Here is a 13,247-nt window from a genome sequence, read left to right on the forward strand (position 1 = left end):
AGTTCTAGAATTCTCTTTAGAAATGTGCAGCATTAATTGCAACAATTTATCTTGAGCTTTTCTTTCTACACAAGACTGAGTAATACTCGGACATGAAAGAAACAAAAAGGGACACATGGAATGAAGAAATCTACAATCTGACCACTACCACTTGTTTGAAGTGAAAGGAATGGATGGAAGTTTCTGAATGCATAGCCAAACTATCGGTTGTTGCATTATAAAAACTTGATACATTGTTTACAATATTGTTCAATTTGTTTAGTATAAGACTTTCCAGTTTATGTATTTAACATACAATGGCAGAATTTATTTAATCACATAATCTATGATCGTGTTCTAAAAGATTTATGGCATCTCTCTGCTTGCAAGGAGCCCGGGATACAAAAGAAATTATCTCCTACCTGTCATCGGTCAGCTTGTTTATAACTTTTCTCTAATAATCCACCATGTAATTCTTTAATTTGGTGATCTATGCATATATGATCAAATATTGTTTCAAAAAGAAAGCACTCCCAATATTCTTTCTCACGATCGCATGCAGCCACCGTCGCGTACTCATTAGATGTTGTAACATCAGCGTTACACTGGAGGAGCGGTGAAAAGAAAAGCCAAGACGCCGTAACCATAAGGAATCCAATGGTCAACGGCCTTGATATCAATCTTGATAGCCGGAACTTTCGGGGTCAAAACCTGTTTCAAACAAATCTCAACCCCCAAACAAGCCCCATAAAGGATAGAGAACCAGGTGACCTCCCAAATAGTAAAACATGAGCTCATGTATGATCTCCGACACCGTAAATTTTAACATGATCGCCGGAAGTGAAAGCCCACTTTCGGCCGGTGACACTTGCCGAGAGCTTTAACGATGGTTCCTTAGACAGCAAGACTGAGGATGTTGCCGATCATGAGGTTCCATCTCCTTGACCAGAAGTCCTGTGGAGACGTGGCGAGATATGGTTCATCGAACTGTGGCTCCATCTCAAGCCCCAGAAGAACTCGACAAAGGGAAGCAATGATGGAAAGCGAAAAGTAAGAGCTTGAAGCTGGCAAGCCAAGCTATGAATAAAGCTGTGTTGCCTCCAAGATTGGCAGAGGAGAGTTTGAGAGGTAAGAAAAGGAAGTGAGATATAATTGGTGGTAAGACAGAGTCCAGAATACCTATTGGAACAAACTTAGCTATGGTGTATCAGTGGCATAGAGATATAAAAACGTAGAGACATACCTTGCAGAAGTTGTTTCTCTCTCTCCATTTTCTCCATTTTATTTGATCAGCTGGAAAAATGGTTGTTCTTGTATGGTTGTATTATATATATGAATTTAATGTGAGTTATATAGAGCTCCTAGCCAGCCGAAGCAGTGGGTTACCAAGGAGGATAGTTCCAAGTTTGCGTGTGTGTCTTGACTTTTGCTTTGCGTTATATCAAAGGGTGCATGGCTGCCATCTGGCCAATAACTATAGCCTATAATAAAAGAGCCATGCGTTAAAGTTGTTAAAGTTTTTTTAAAAAATTAAAAAAATTTCTACTGCTGTTAAAATTTAACAACATGAACCACAGATATATAAAGATTACTGTTAAAATTTCGACTGCATGATGCTATTATAAGTGACTAAACTTTTTCAGGTATATTAACACAGGACCATTGCAAGTGCTATGATGCAGAACATTTGCACTTTTAATTTGACACATAATCTAAACTACTTGACAATGAACCAATAAAAATTGCTTACTGAATATTACAATCCATTTCACCAAAAAAAAAAAAAAAAAAAAAAATTCCAATTTGAGCAATTTCACCATCATTAACAAAACCAGTCTAAGTGAAATGAATATACAGAGTTCCACAACATATTTTAGCAAGAAAAGTATTAAGGCTCCCAAGTGTTTAGCAGAATGTTGCAATGTTCTCCATGTATATAACTCAATGGTACTGCTCCGAAGAAAGATGAATGAGACCTTGTAGAGCTCCAAGCTAACCCATATATCATACTTGGGTGTTTAACTTCTTGGTAGTAATCAAGCTAATAGTTCAAATACATGCATACTAGATGCAATTGATCATCATAAAATCGATATATTTTGAGAAAATGACATTATCCAATTCAAAACCAAATCTATGCCGACTCAGAATCTACTATTTAGTACCTGATGGAAAGAGTATTTGTTATGACAAACTACAATTCAAAAACACAAAAATGTCCAACCATGCATAAACACATTTTGTCAAACACTTCCAACAGAGAATAATAACAAAGTAAGAAATTAAATCAGATAGATAATTATTATTCTCAGAATGTTAAGAATGTTCAAGATGTAAAGATTTACTTGACCCATAAAATGCACCATAAACAACTCAGGATCGTAATTCTTATGCAATTCATTCTCTATTTCATTTGATTTCCTCTGCAAATATATGTAAAATGGCTCATAGTTATAAAAGAAATTCATATTGATATTATAAAAACAATTGTTGCAATGCCAAAATAAGAAGAAAGACAGGAGGAAGAGAGAACTTCTCCAAGGCACTGTACCATTCATTCATTTGAAGCTACGTGCCATGGTGTCTGCATAGCTCACACTCATATTCTTCAAAGCCTGAAACTACAAAAGACATGCCAAATGGTGATGAACGAAGTTCATCAATATATACATGAAAAGTCCATCAAAATACTTTTCATGTCAATTTTTTCCCCCTCTATGTCTATCATTTCAAACAAAAGACAAAATTTTCCTTAAGAAATTACCCTACAATTTGTAAACTTATTAGTTTATATATTAGTACCATCAAAATATTACAAAACGCATGTTGTAAACAGAGTATACTAACTCATACAAATTAAATTTACCGAAAAAACAAAGTAAATGGATTTACCTTAGGAGACAAATATTTGATTTTCTTGTTCATATACATCAGTGCCAATAATGATTTCATAATTAGCTGCAAAGCATTTCTCGAAGTTGTAGCACAAAATTGTTCTGTTTTTTTCGTTCCTCAACATCCAATTGCTCTGCATCTTCTAAACGGTCATATAACCTTGAGTTTCTTTGAATGTGATTCATGATCATCGTCTTCTTCCTCAAGAGAGTCAACAGCTTCACTTCCACTTGATTCACAACATTCATTGAAATGTCTCTTATTCTTTCTTTCAGTTTCTGCATCACATCTCTCCATGTCTTGTTTGTACACAAACCGAACCCCAAACTTCTTAATCTCGGCATACTCATGTCTTGCTTGATCACTTCGAATGTCTAAAGCTTGCTCGCTGCTATCAATAAAAAAAGGACGGACATGGAAAGAGGCCTCAGTGCTACAAGTGGAGGGCCAATTTAGTCCATCCATTTCTTTGCTAAATTTATTGCATTCTGAATATTGTAAAGACCGTTTTTCTACATACCATATGAGCACGTGATCTGATCTAACATTGTTTTCCGATATCCACCAAGAATAATCATGATATTTGTAAAGACGGCCATCATCGATGGTTTTAAGATTTAGTTCAGAATGAATATAGAAGTCTATACCATGGTCAATTATATTCCGACGAAGAACAATGCAGAAAGCCAAAGCCAACAAGTCATCATTATTCCAATATGGAGGAAGCATAATGTTATTGATTGAAGTCCCACAAGTTTGATAGCTGAACCACTTTGGAATTTCATCTCCTGGATGGCGTAAAACTAGAACATTAATGTAATCTGTGCCCTGTTTCATGAACGTGGGAAATTAATAAACTTGCTCAAAAATCATAAAGCATCTCAGCAAACGAAGAGAAATAGATATACATACATCTGTTACAAATTTTAGACGAGACAGAATTTGAATTACTGCAAGATTAGCGAGCATAGTGTTGCATGTGTTCTGATCCAAATTTTCACATCCATAAAAGTCAAAAGTTTGAAGAGTATCACCCTTACTTCCAGTGACATCAATACCCAGATTGTCTAATAGTGGAGCCCTCCATTTTAAAATTTTCTCCAGTGACGTGCAGTATTTTGCATACAATTCCAAACACAGTGATGGAAGCTCGGGTAAAGATTCCAATTTCTCACAATAATTCAGAGACAAGTAGAGCAAAGACGGTGGAAGGGAAGGCAATTTTTGAAATTTTGAACAGTGGTCGAGCGCTATCGTCTCAAGGTTCCTCAATTTACGTAGACGGTTGGGTAGAAACTCAAGGTTTGTGCATCGATGTATATATAATTCTTTGAGAGATACTAGATTTTCAATCGACTCTGGCAACTCTTTAATCCCCGATTCATCTAACCAAAAAGTTCTCAAGTGTTCCATAGGCTCCAAGATTTCTGGAAATGTTTTCAGTTCCTTACAACCACTGAGAACTAAAGATTCAAGAGATTTCAAATGACAAATGCTTGATGGAAGACTTTTAAGTCTTGTGCAATAACTCAAATTCAATTCCACAAGACCTGAGAGATGCCCAATTGATGGGGGCACCGTCTCTATAGCTGTTTCACTTAAAAGTAAACATTTTAAATTGGGTGCAAACTTTTGAGAAATGTGACCCTTGGATGAGTAGAGGCAAAAATTGCCCATAAAACTTCGGATGCAACTTCTGAGAAATGTGAAATTAATTAAAAGATTCTTAGTGCCTCCTAACCTTGCAACATCCAAGTACTCCTCTGTTGTTTTTGATATCTCTTCAAAATCTCTGAGTTTGGAGCAGCCACTCAAATTTAGATATGTAAGCTTGTACAGATTTTGAAGAGATGAAAGAACATGTACCAAACTTTTACACCCTTCAAGATTTATACTTTCCAGATTCGGAGCCAGAGACAGATTTTGTATTTGAGTAAGGAACTTGGAATAGCTAAGATCGATCCTCCTTAATATTGGAAGAGACTGTAATAGAAGGAGAAAAAAAAAGGATTAGAGTTAATTAGAATGCAAGTTCATTATATCTAATTACAGTAGAACATATTAAGCATACCTTAACTTCATGATAATTCCAAAGTTTTTGAATATGGCTGCCACGTAGTACCAGCTCAACAAGATTTTCAGGAGAAAACTTTGATGGCAAAGATTCCAAAGGGTATAAATCCCACCGAAGATATGTTAGCTTATCAGAAAGATAAGAACCAAGACCTTGGGGAATGTACAGTTTGAACTTGTTCTCATCAATATTGTCACAATGAATTTTGAGAATTCGTAGATTATACATCTCTGAGAATGCTGCATGGCACAATTTAACATCTTTACTAATCTCAGCCATGTTAAATGAGATGCCTTCAACTGCTGCAGTTCCCTGATGATCAAATGAACACTAACATAGATAAGAATACAGTATAATTAAGGATATGTATTAAGAACTCTTATATACACTTTATAATTTAGTTTCTCGAAAATGATTTTGTATTTAGTGTTTCTTTTATAAGAAGTTATCTGTCATTTAAAAGAGAAAAAAATAAATAAAGCATTTGCACTTACCGTGTTTCTTTCGAAGACATGGCAAACATCTCTCACATCCCACAATCGGCTACGATTACTAGGTTCTCTATGTTCATCAAGAACAATAGCCCTGCCCACTTGCCGCAACAAATCATGCATCCATAGCTTGTTGTCTTCATGACTTTCAATTAAAGACTTTTCAATAAGCACAGTTAATCCTATTTTCACAAAAGAATGGCCTGCATCTAACATGTTTTCTACATCATCTCTAGTAAAAGATTGATTAAGTAGACATGCAATGTCAAGAAATAGATTTTTGACCTCTTTATCATCTAGTCCTTCATAACTGATTCTCAGCACATCTAAAATGTCCTTGTTGGGAATTGTTTTCAATTTATTTAGTGCACTTTCCCATTCATCTGTGCTTTTGGAGCGAAGGAAAGAACCCAAGACTTTAAGAGCTAATGGATTTCCATCAGCATAGCTTGTCGCACGGTTTAACAGCAGTTCATAATCTTTTGAAGGAAAACTGTTTCCAAAAGCATGCAAACTGAACAGCTCGAAAGATTCATTCTTATTTAACCCTTCAAGCTTGTAAATATCATCAGCTTCTTTTTTAATTAGTACTTGCACATTTCTAGTTGTGACAATGATTCTGCTCCCAGGTGCAAAGTGATCATATCCTTCTACTAAAGCTTCTAAGTGGGTTGAACTGTCCACATCATCTAGAACAATGAGCACCTTTTTCCGGCTGAGTTTGTCATGAATAAAAGGTGATGCTACAAATGGAGTGTCCATCCTCAAAATCGATTCATCACTTAATAACTCGGACAGAAGTTTCTTTCTCAAATAATTTGGTCCACACCTTAAATATTCTTCCCTAATATTCCAAAGAAAGCAGTAACTTTCAAATTGAAAATACGACAATCTTTGAAAAACAGCACTAGCAAGGGTTGTCTTGCCAATACCTCCCATGCCCCAAATACCTATAATGCGAACATCTTTTATGCCAGTGCATAATTTTGATTCAATTTCCTTGATCTTTTTTTCAATTCCTATAAGATGTCCATTGATATGCATATTTGATGAAAGATACTTAGGCAATTTCTTTGAAATGTCTTCAATAAGTTTTTGAACTAACTTGTTTTCAGGCCTATAAAAATGATTGAAAAAGATATAATTGTTAGAAAAATATAATTGACATATATATATATATATAGTGTCATGTGAGAGAAAAGAAATGGAGCAACTCTAGCAATATATTTATTTATTTATTTGAATTACACAATTTATTTTCACTCAGGTTTTTACCGCTTTAACATGAAAACAGAATTTTTTATTTTTTTTTTAGACAGCATTTTATTGTTATTATATTGTTTTAATACATTTTACCATCTTAAAATGGAGTTCGTCAAATTTCTCTCATTTTCCCATTCATTTAGAAAAATGTAGTTAATGATTGTAGAATAGAAAAGTTACCTGAAATCCTTTGAATCCAAGCCACATAGATTGGATGCTTCTGTTAAAGCAGCTCTCCATTGATTCACCATTCCCATTCTATCATGGAAACGTTTTTCATGCTCAGAAAATGCAATTTTGTAACTCCCCTTCTGTTTTCGTACATCCGATGGATCTATGCCGTAAAAGATTGGCATAACAACCTGCCCTCTTCTTTCCTTGCATTCAAGTATCTGCACGAGTTCATCCAAACACCATGTAGAAGAAGCATAGTTTTTGGAGAAAATGATCACCGAAATCTTGGATTCCTCGATTGCTTTGCTAAGTGTTGGTGAAATTTCATCCCCTCTTTCAAGCTCATGATCCATGAAAGTTGAGACTTGCTTTGCTGATAAAGCTGCATAAAGGTAGCTAGTGAAAGTATCGCGTGTATCCTCACCTCTGAAGCTGAGAAACACATCGTACTTTTCGTCAAGTGAAAGAGAAGAAGAAGAAGAAGTCATGCTTGCTCTAATCAGCTGCAAATTCACAAGTACAAGGAAAATATCAATTGGAAAATTATAGATTTCTTGGCTAGCTTTTCTTGTATATAAGATACCACAGATCGAAACTCTCTCCTCAATGAAGAAGGGCAGAGCACAGATAATTAATTAAAGTTATCAGAAAATAGTTAAACTTTACTATAGTCTCGATCGGAGAGAATATAATTAAGCTTAGCATTACCATGTAGACCAACTTTACTAAAACATTTGACTCGGTCACGCGGTTTTGACTATAATAAACTGAGAAAAAGTAGAGCCCACGGCAGAATAGACAAAAAAATTTCTTTCCAGTAATTGTTTTTTTTTTTTTTGGGGAAAAGAATTAAAAATATTATTATTATTATTAGGTTAAATGATCATATGGAGTACGAATGTGAATTATTGATTCAAAATTAAAGCACAATACGAAGAATATAATAAATTACAAAACCAAAGAAAGAAAATTTTGATTTAAAATCTAACTTTGGCATCTTATGTGGTTAGTGCCTATTGTTTATTATACAATAATTAATAATTTTCAAGTCGGCTTGTTCTTTATGTGGAACACTCGTGAAATTGAATTAGGAGTAGTCGGAGTGTAATAGAATCATTTTGTTTATGGTTAATATCGCTTATAGCATACGAGGTTTACAGCCATTTCAAATTATGTCTAAAATTTTAAAAAATTCAAAAATGCCTTTTAAAAATTAACTTGTGACCAAAATCTTTTTTCTTTCTCTCATGTGATATGATAAAATGATTTAAGTCCCCTTAGAATAAAAAAAATTAAATTCTTTCACCATTTGTTTTATAACTATCATTTTAAATGTTTTATTTTATAGATAAGAAAACAATAATTTTTTTTTGGTAACTATAAAAATAAAAGTTTTATCATCTTTCATTATAATATATGATCACATATCTATTTTTTCATTAGAAGAAGAAGAAGAAGAACCTTTGGGAACACCTTAAAAATACATTTGATATGTTATATTATATTAGTTTGTATTGTATCAGTTTGTATTATATTCTAATTATAACTGTATAATGAACTTATATTTTATATGTATTTTTTATATTACTATTTAAAATAAATTATCAAAAATCAGTTTATATGAAAAAAAATAAATAACATTTAACCAAATACTCTATTTAAAACTTTAAAACTGCAAAAAATTAACAAATAATATTTGTAAATGCAATATTTATAATATAAACTATTTTAGACCTATGGTAAAATATTAGAAAAAAAAAAAAAACTTCATCCATAGCACAATAAAAATAGTTAGTGATTGAACCCTTTTATTATAAAAATAAAATAATACAAACGAATTAAAAATATATTAAAAATAAAAATTAATAATATTTGATTTTTTTTTTTAGTTATCGAATCCTATTATAATAACCCAATAAAAGCATATCATTTATCCAAATTATCATTATTTTTTATTATTATAATTGAATTTTTAAATAATTATATTATTTTTAATATAGTAGACGAAATTTTGATTATAATAATAATAATAATTACATATTAAATGAATTTTTTAAAAAATAAATTGAAAAAATGTATCCAATTTTATTCTTCGTGCTTGGTGAGGCAAAGAGGGAAAAGAAAAAAAACAAACAAACAAACAACAACAACAAACAAAAGATAAAAACAAAAAAAGGGGTGATTTTTTGGGGGGAGGAAAAGAGAGGGAGCGGAAAGGTTAATACAGCCTAAATCCAGCTGGCAAGTAAAAAGAGAGAGCCAGAGAACTCCAGCTGATTTGACCAAAAAAGGACCCCCCAAGAAAGGCCAATAAATGACTGATTTTTTGGGCTTTCAATTCAACCCTTCTTTATAATTATCCTTTGAGCTATTAGACGGAAGATTCAACGGTCCGATTCCGATCAAATTTAACATTATGATTGATCTTAAAGCCTTTAGGTCCAAATGATCAAAGGTATTTGCAAGGACTTTTGCTTCTTTTTCTTCATAAGTATTTCAAATTGCTCTTTGAATATTTTGAGACTTAGTCTTTCAAAATATATATATATATATATATAGGGAAAGTCTAGAGTAAGGACCGACCGCATGCATTCTTTATGGACCAAAAACGTGAGAGAATAAAGACCATTGGATTTTCATAGCTAGCGTCAACGGTCCAGATGGAATTGCAACTCTCATGTGAGAATTTTGGCAAAATCTCCCCTTCCCGCTCACAGCAGCTCGCATTCCCGCTCGTATCAGCTGAAACCACATTTGCCAAAATTCCTCTTCTCCTCTGCTTCCACCCCCTTCCCACTCGCATCTCCCCGTTCGGAACCAACCCAACCAGCCACCAACCTGATTATTTCAAAAATCTCAAATCCAGCCCAACCAGCCACCCTTCAGAACCAGAAAGAGTCGCCGCCGTTAGTGCCTTGCCGTTGGAGTGTGGGTTCTTTGCCATTCCTTCCTTCCTCTCCTTCATTTTGATTTTTCTATACCTCTGTTTGTGTTTTTATGTTTTATATATATATTTTTTTTGCATTCTGGTTCAGTTCTGTTCTTTTAAATAATAATAATAATAATGTTTCTCTTTTTGTTTCATTGCTTTTAAAGTGTTTTTATTTTTTATTTTTTTTTTTGGGTAATCACTTAATGTATATAGTTATTCTTATTTACTTAGGCTTCTAGAAATCATAATGTAATAAACTCTTTTGAATTATTTTGTTTATTCTATGGATCTCATTGTTTACTAGGAGCAAATATTCAAGAAATTGCTTTCTTTTTTAAGATTGTGGCTCCAATATCTAGAGTTGAGAAGCTTGTTAGATTTCTGTGGATGATGGAATCGACCAAATCCTAAAATGACAGATCTGGCAAAGCTAAAGCCTTCATTCCGGCAGGATGGGTCAATAACAGCAGGTATTAAAGATAGAAATGGATTGGTAGAATTTTTTTTTCTTTTTTTTTTAAATTTTTATTGGTCATATCTATCTATAGAGTTGATTATCAGTAGTTGTATTGACAATGAAGTTCATATTTTTTTGGGAATTCCATTCAGTTGAGTGATGGTGCTGCAGCAGTGCTCCTCATAAAAAGATGAGTACTAAAATGCAGAAGGTACTTCCTATTCTTGGTGTTTTCAGGTATATTGGTGAAGCTACGTTTATAACAAGGAGGTAAATACCAAAATAATAACTAGTTGGAACACAGTCGTATGCAGCATGGTGAATGGGAAGGGGAGAAATGTGCAAAAAAACCCACACATGAGGGAAGCTTCAATTTCCACCGTCCGTGATAGATATAACAATCGAAAGGCAGGGAATTTCAGTATGTTTTTGGATTGCATAGGAGCCATACGGACGGACCTCATATTAGACACTCCTTGTATGTATATATTTATGTGCGATGTTATTTATTTAGCATTACTGCTATGTAGCATTAATCATAAGTTTTTTTTTTTAATTTTATTTTTATGTAAATGTTTGAATTTTGCTCAGTTTTTATTGTTCTTTTCCTGAACTGTTCTGTTTATTGGAATTTAGGATTCAGATTTATGAAATTTTACTTGGTTTTATGTATTGGATTCCACTGAATTTCTTAAAATGGTCAGATTCCTCTTTCGTTTTCTAGTAACATATTGTTGATTGATTTACTATAATCAAAACTGGGGATGTTGAAATGCTGCTTTAATAATGTATATTGTCTATTTGTGGGAAGATAGTTTATAGTTCATAAGCTTTCGAATCAAAAGTTGCTCATCTATTTTGGAAATAAATAATCTTAATTCTAGGGAAGGTAAAAAATTTTAGAGGTACTTAGATTTATAATTTTGTTATGAATATAGCCATTGCAATGGTGTCAAAATATTGACTTTCTGGTGTGCAATTTGGAGGATTTTGCCATGGGACATCATTTTTAATGTTTAAGCTTGTTGCTTGGTACATGATTCCAGGTGTCTCATATCATTTAAAATATTAGGAGCTGACTTGATACTCGCATTGCTTATATATTGTTGCGTTCCGTTTATTTTGTGAAGAATTCCCAATTAGATATTGTATTGTTTGTTTTAGATTCTCCTTTCGGGTTTTCATATTTGGCTGTTTAGTGTACGTCAATAATGAGGTGGATTGGTCAAAGTTTTATGATTTCTGACTTCATTGCGGGTAGACCATGGGATCTACAATTGTAAGCCTCCTAACAAAGCTAAGATAAAACTAAGGCAATATGAGTGCCAACAAAATTGCTTCTTTATTTATCAAACACATGTTCTATTTTTAGAAACTTCCATTATGCAAATTTTCGCAAAATTCATTGAATTATAGGAAATCGATGAATTTGCAAAATTCATTGACTTATAGGAAATCTATGAAATCAACTAACTCAATAATTGTAAATATTGATTCTTCACACTTGACATCCCTACTATGTATGATCCATATACGGGCTAGGGCTGCCAAATACCAATGTGCATCTTTAAGTTTGAGAATGAAGGGTCAAATTTTCATTGAAGTTGTATGTTGTGGAAGACGTACAATGTTAGTAGTATGTAATTTTCTTTTCTCATTAAGAGACTTGGGGTGTAATTAGCCCCAAACTGTAATGTGACATTTCTGCCAGCAGGCTGCTTTCTGTTTTCTTTCTACTTGGTTCTTCTTTCTTTTTTCTTGGATTTTACCTCCAACTTCGTTATTGCCTAGTGGCTAAACTGGAAAATATATTAAGGTACTCTTGAATTTATTTTGAGATTCCGATATTGCATTTATTTTCTTTAGGACCATTTCTTAGCTCACATTATAAGATACGATGCGCTATCCTTTCACTTTTAGAGAGGAAAAAAAAAATGAAGAAGAAGAAAGTGCTATACATTCACATGATTTGCATCTATATATCCATGTTGCTTAGTTGGAAAATAGTATTTTTCCATCTTATGCAACAATAAAATGTTGTAAGAAATTTGAAAGATATTCAATATTGTGTTCATGGAAGTGTTGTGTATTGCCACACCAAGTCTGTCCCCTAAGATACGCAACAATGATATATATATTGTTAAGTCCATGAATGATCATAGAATGCTATCGAGCTTCTATCCCTGAAATTGATATATCATTAACAATGTAGGCTCCTGGATTCTCTGACATGTTTTTTTTATCTGCTCTTTTGAGGATAGAGAAAGCTGGTTATTTTGGATGTGGGGGAGTTACTGCATATCCTCCAAGCATTGACACAACATCTGCCATGTTTGGTCTATCTGCTGCGACTTCTTGCACACACAAGAGAGCAACTTGGGCACGCCGTATAAATTCATCTGTCAAATTACATGTTTCTACTTTTGCCTTATATTTAGTGGTTGTTGCTGCTACCGAGCTTGCTGTGTTACTGCTGGTGCTGTTGCTGGTGCTTCTGTATTGCTGCTGGTGCTGCCGAGCTTGTTGTTGCTGTTGCTGAGCTTGCTGTGTTGCTGCTGGTGCTGTTGCTGGTGCTGCCGAGCTTGCTGTGTTGCTGCTGGTGCTGTTGCTGGTGCTCCTGTATTGCTGCTGGTGCTGTTGCCGAGCTACTGTATTGCTGCCGAGCTTGTTTTTGCTGTTGCCGAACTTGCTGTGTTGCTGCTAGTGCTGTTGCCGAGCTACTGTTTACGTGTATTATTCACGTGCACTGTTCATGTGTACTGTTCACCTTATCTTTTTTTTTTTTGCTAAAATATCTGCGTATAAATATCAATCTCCACCTTGTGTTGCTGCCGAGCTATTGTTTATGTGTACTGTTTATGTGCACGGTTCATCTGTGTTTAAACATCTTTTTTTTTTTTTAGATTTTTTTAAATTTTTTTTGGGGCTAAAATACCTATGTATAAACATCAATCTCCAGCTTGTGTTGCTGCCGAGCTACTG

At 33.8% G+C, this 13,247-nt stretch overlaps 2 protein-coding genes across 8 annotated transcripts in view; both read right to left on the minus strand.

The window, feature by feature from the left end:
• Positions 1–7,503, minus strand: part of LOC125418183 (TMV resistance protein N-like) — a 44,711-nt gene extending 37,208 nt beyond the window's left edge. The window contains exons 1-7 of one of the 7 annotated variants that reach the window (XR_009639315.1): positions 6,883–7,503; positions 5,443–6,556; positions 4,946–5,260; positions 3,787–4,857; positions 2,531–3,702; positions 1,223–1,460; positions 944–1,077 (exon numbers count right to left, since the gene is read on the minus strand). Coding sequence is in view for 1 of the 7 variants with exons in the window: in XM_060818216.1 (XP_060674199.1) it covers positions 3,025–3,702; positions 3,787–4,857; positions 4,946–5,260; positions 5,443–6,556; positions 6,883–7,364 (3,660 nt within the window). In the remaining 6 variants the exon portion in view is untranslated. The other 6 variants (XR_009639316.1, XR_009639317.1, XR_009639314.1 and 3 more) reach the window with 6 other exon arrangements.
• LOC132804060 (uncharacterized) lies at positions 196–2,910 on the minus strand. The gene is made up of 4 exons (XM_060817954.1): positions 2,872–2,910; positions 2,325–2,402; positions 880–1,056; positions 196–674 (listed from the first exon to the last, which is right to left on the minus strand). Exons 1-4 carry the CDS (start codon positions 2,908–2,910, stop codon positions 405–407), a joined length of 564 nt encoding a protein of 187 aa, XP_060673937.1. The 3' UTR covers positions 196–404.
• Positions 7,504–13,247: the final 5,744 nt, after the last annotated feature.

Source organism: Ziziphus jujuba, chromosome 6 (genome assembly GCF_031755915.1).
Source record: "Ziziphus jujuba cultivar Dongzao chromosome 6, ASM3175591v1".
In the NCBI taxonomy this organism is placed as follows: Eukaryota; Viridiplantae; Streptophyta; class Magnoliopsida; order Rosales; family Rhamnaceae; genus Ziziphus; species Ziziphus jujuba.

What these genes read in the sequence shown, in the direction of transcription:
- LOC132804060 (XM_060817954.1), bottom strand. Translation starts at nt 2,910, where the DNA reads ATGTATATGAACAAGAAAATCAAATATTTGTCTCCTAAG. An exon ending in TCAAATATTTGTCTCCTAAG is followed by an intron (nt 2,403 to 2,871) that starts GTAAATCCATTT and finishes ATATATTTGCAG; the next exon opens with AGGAAATCAAATGAAATAGA. An exon ending in GCAACATCCTCAGTCTTGCT is followed by an intron (nt 675 to 879) that starts GTCTAAGGAACC and finishes TGACCCCGAAAG; the next exon opens with TTCCGGCTATCAAGATTGAT.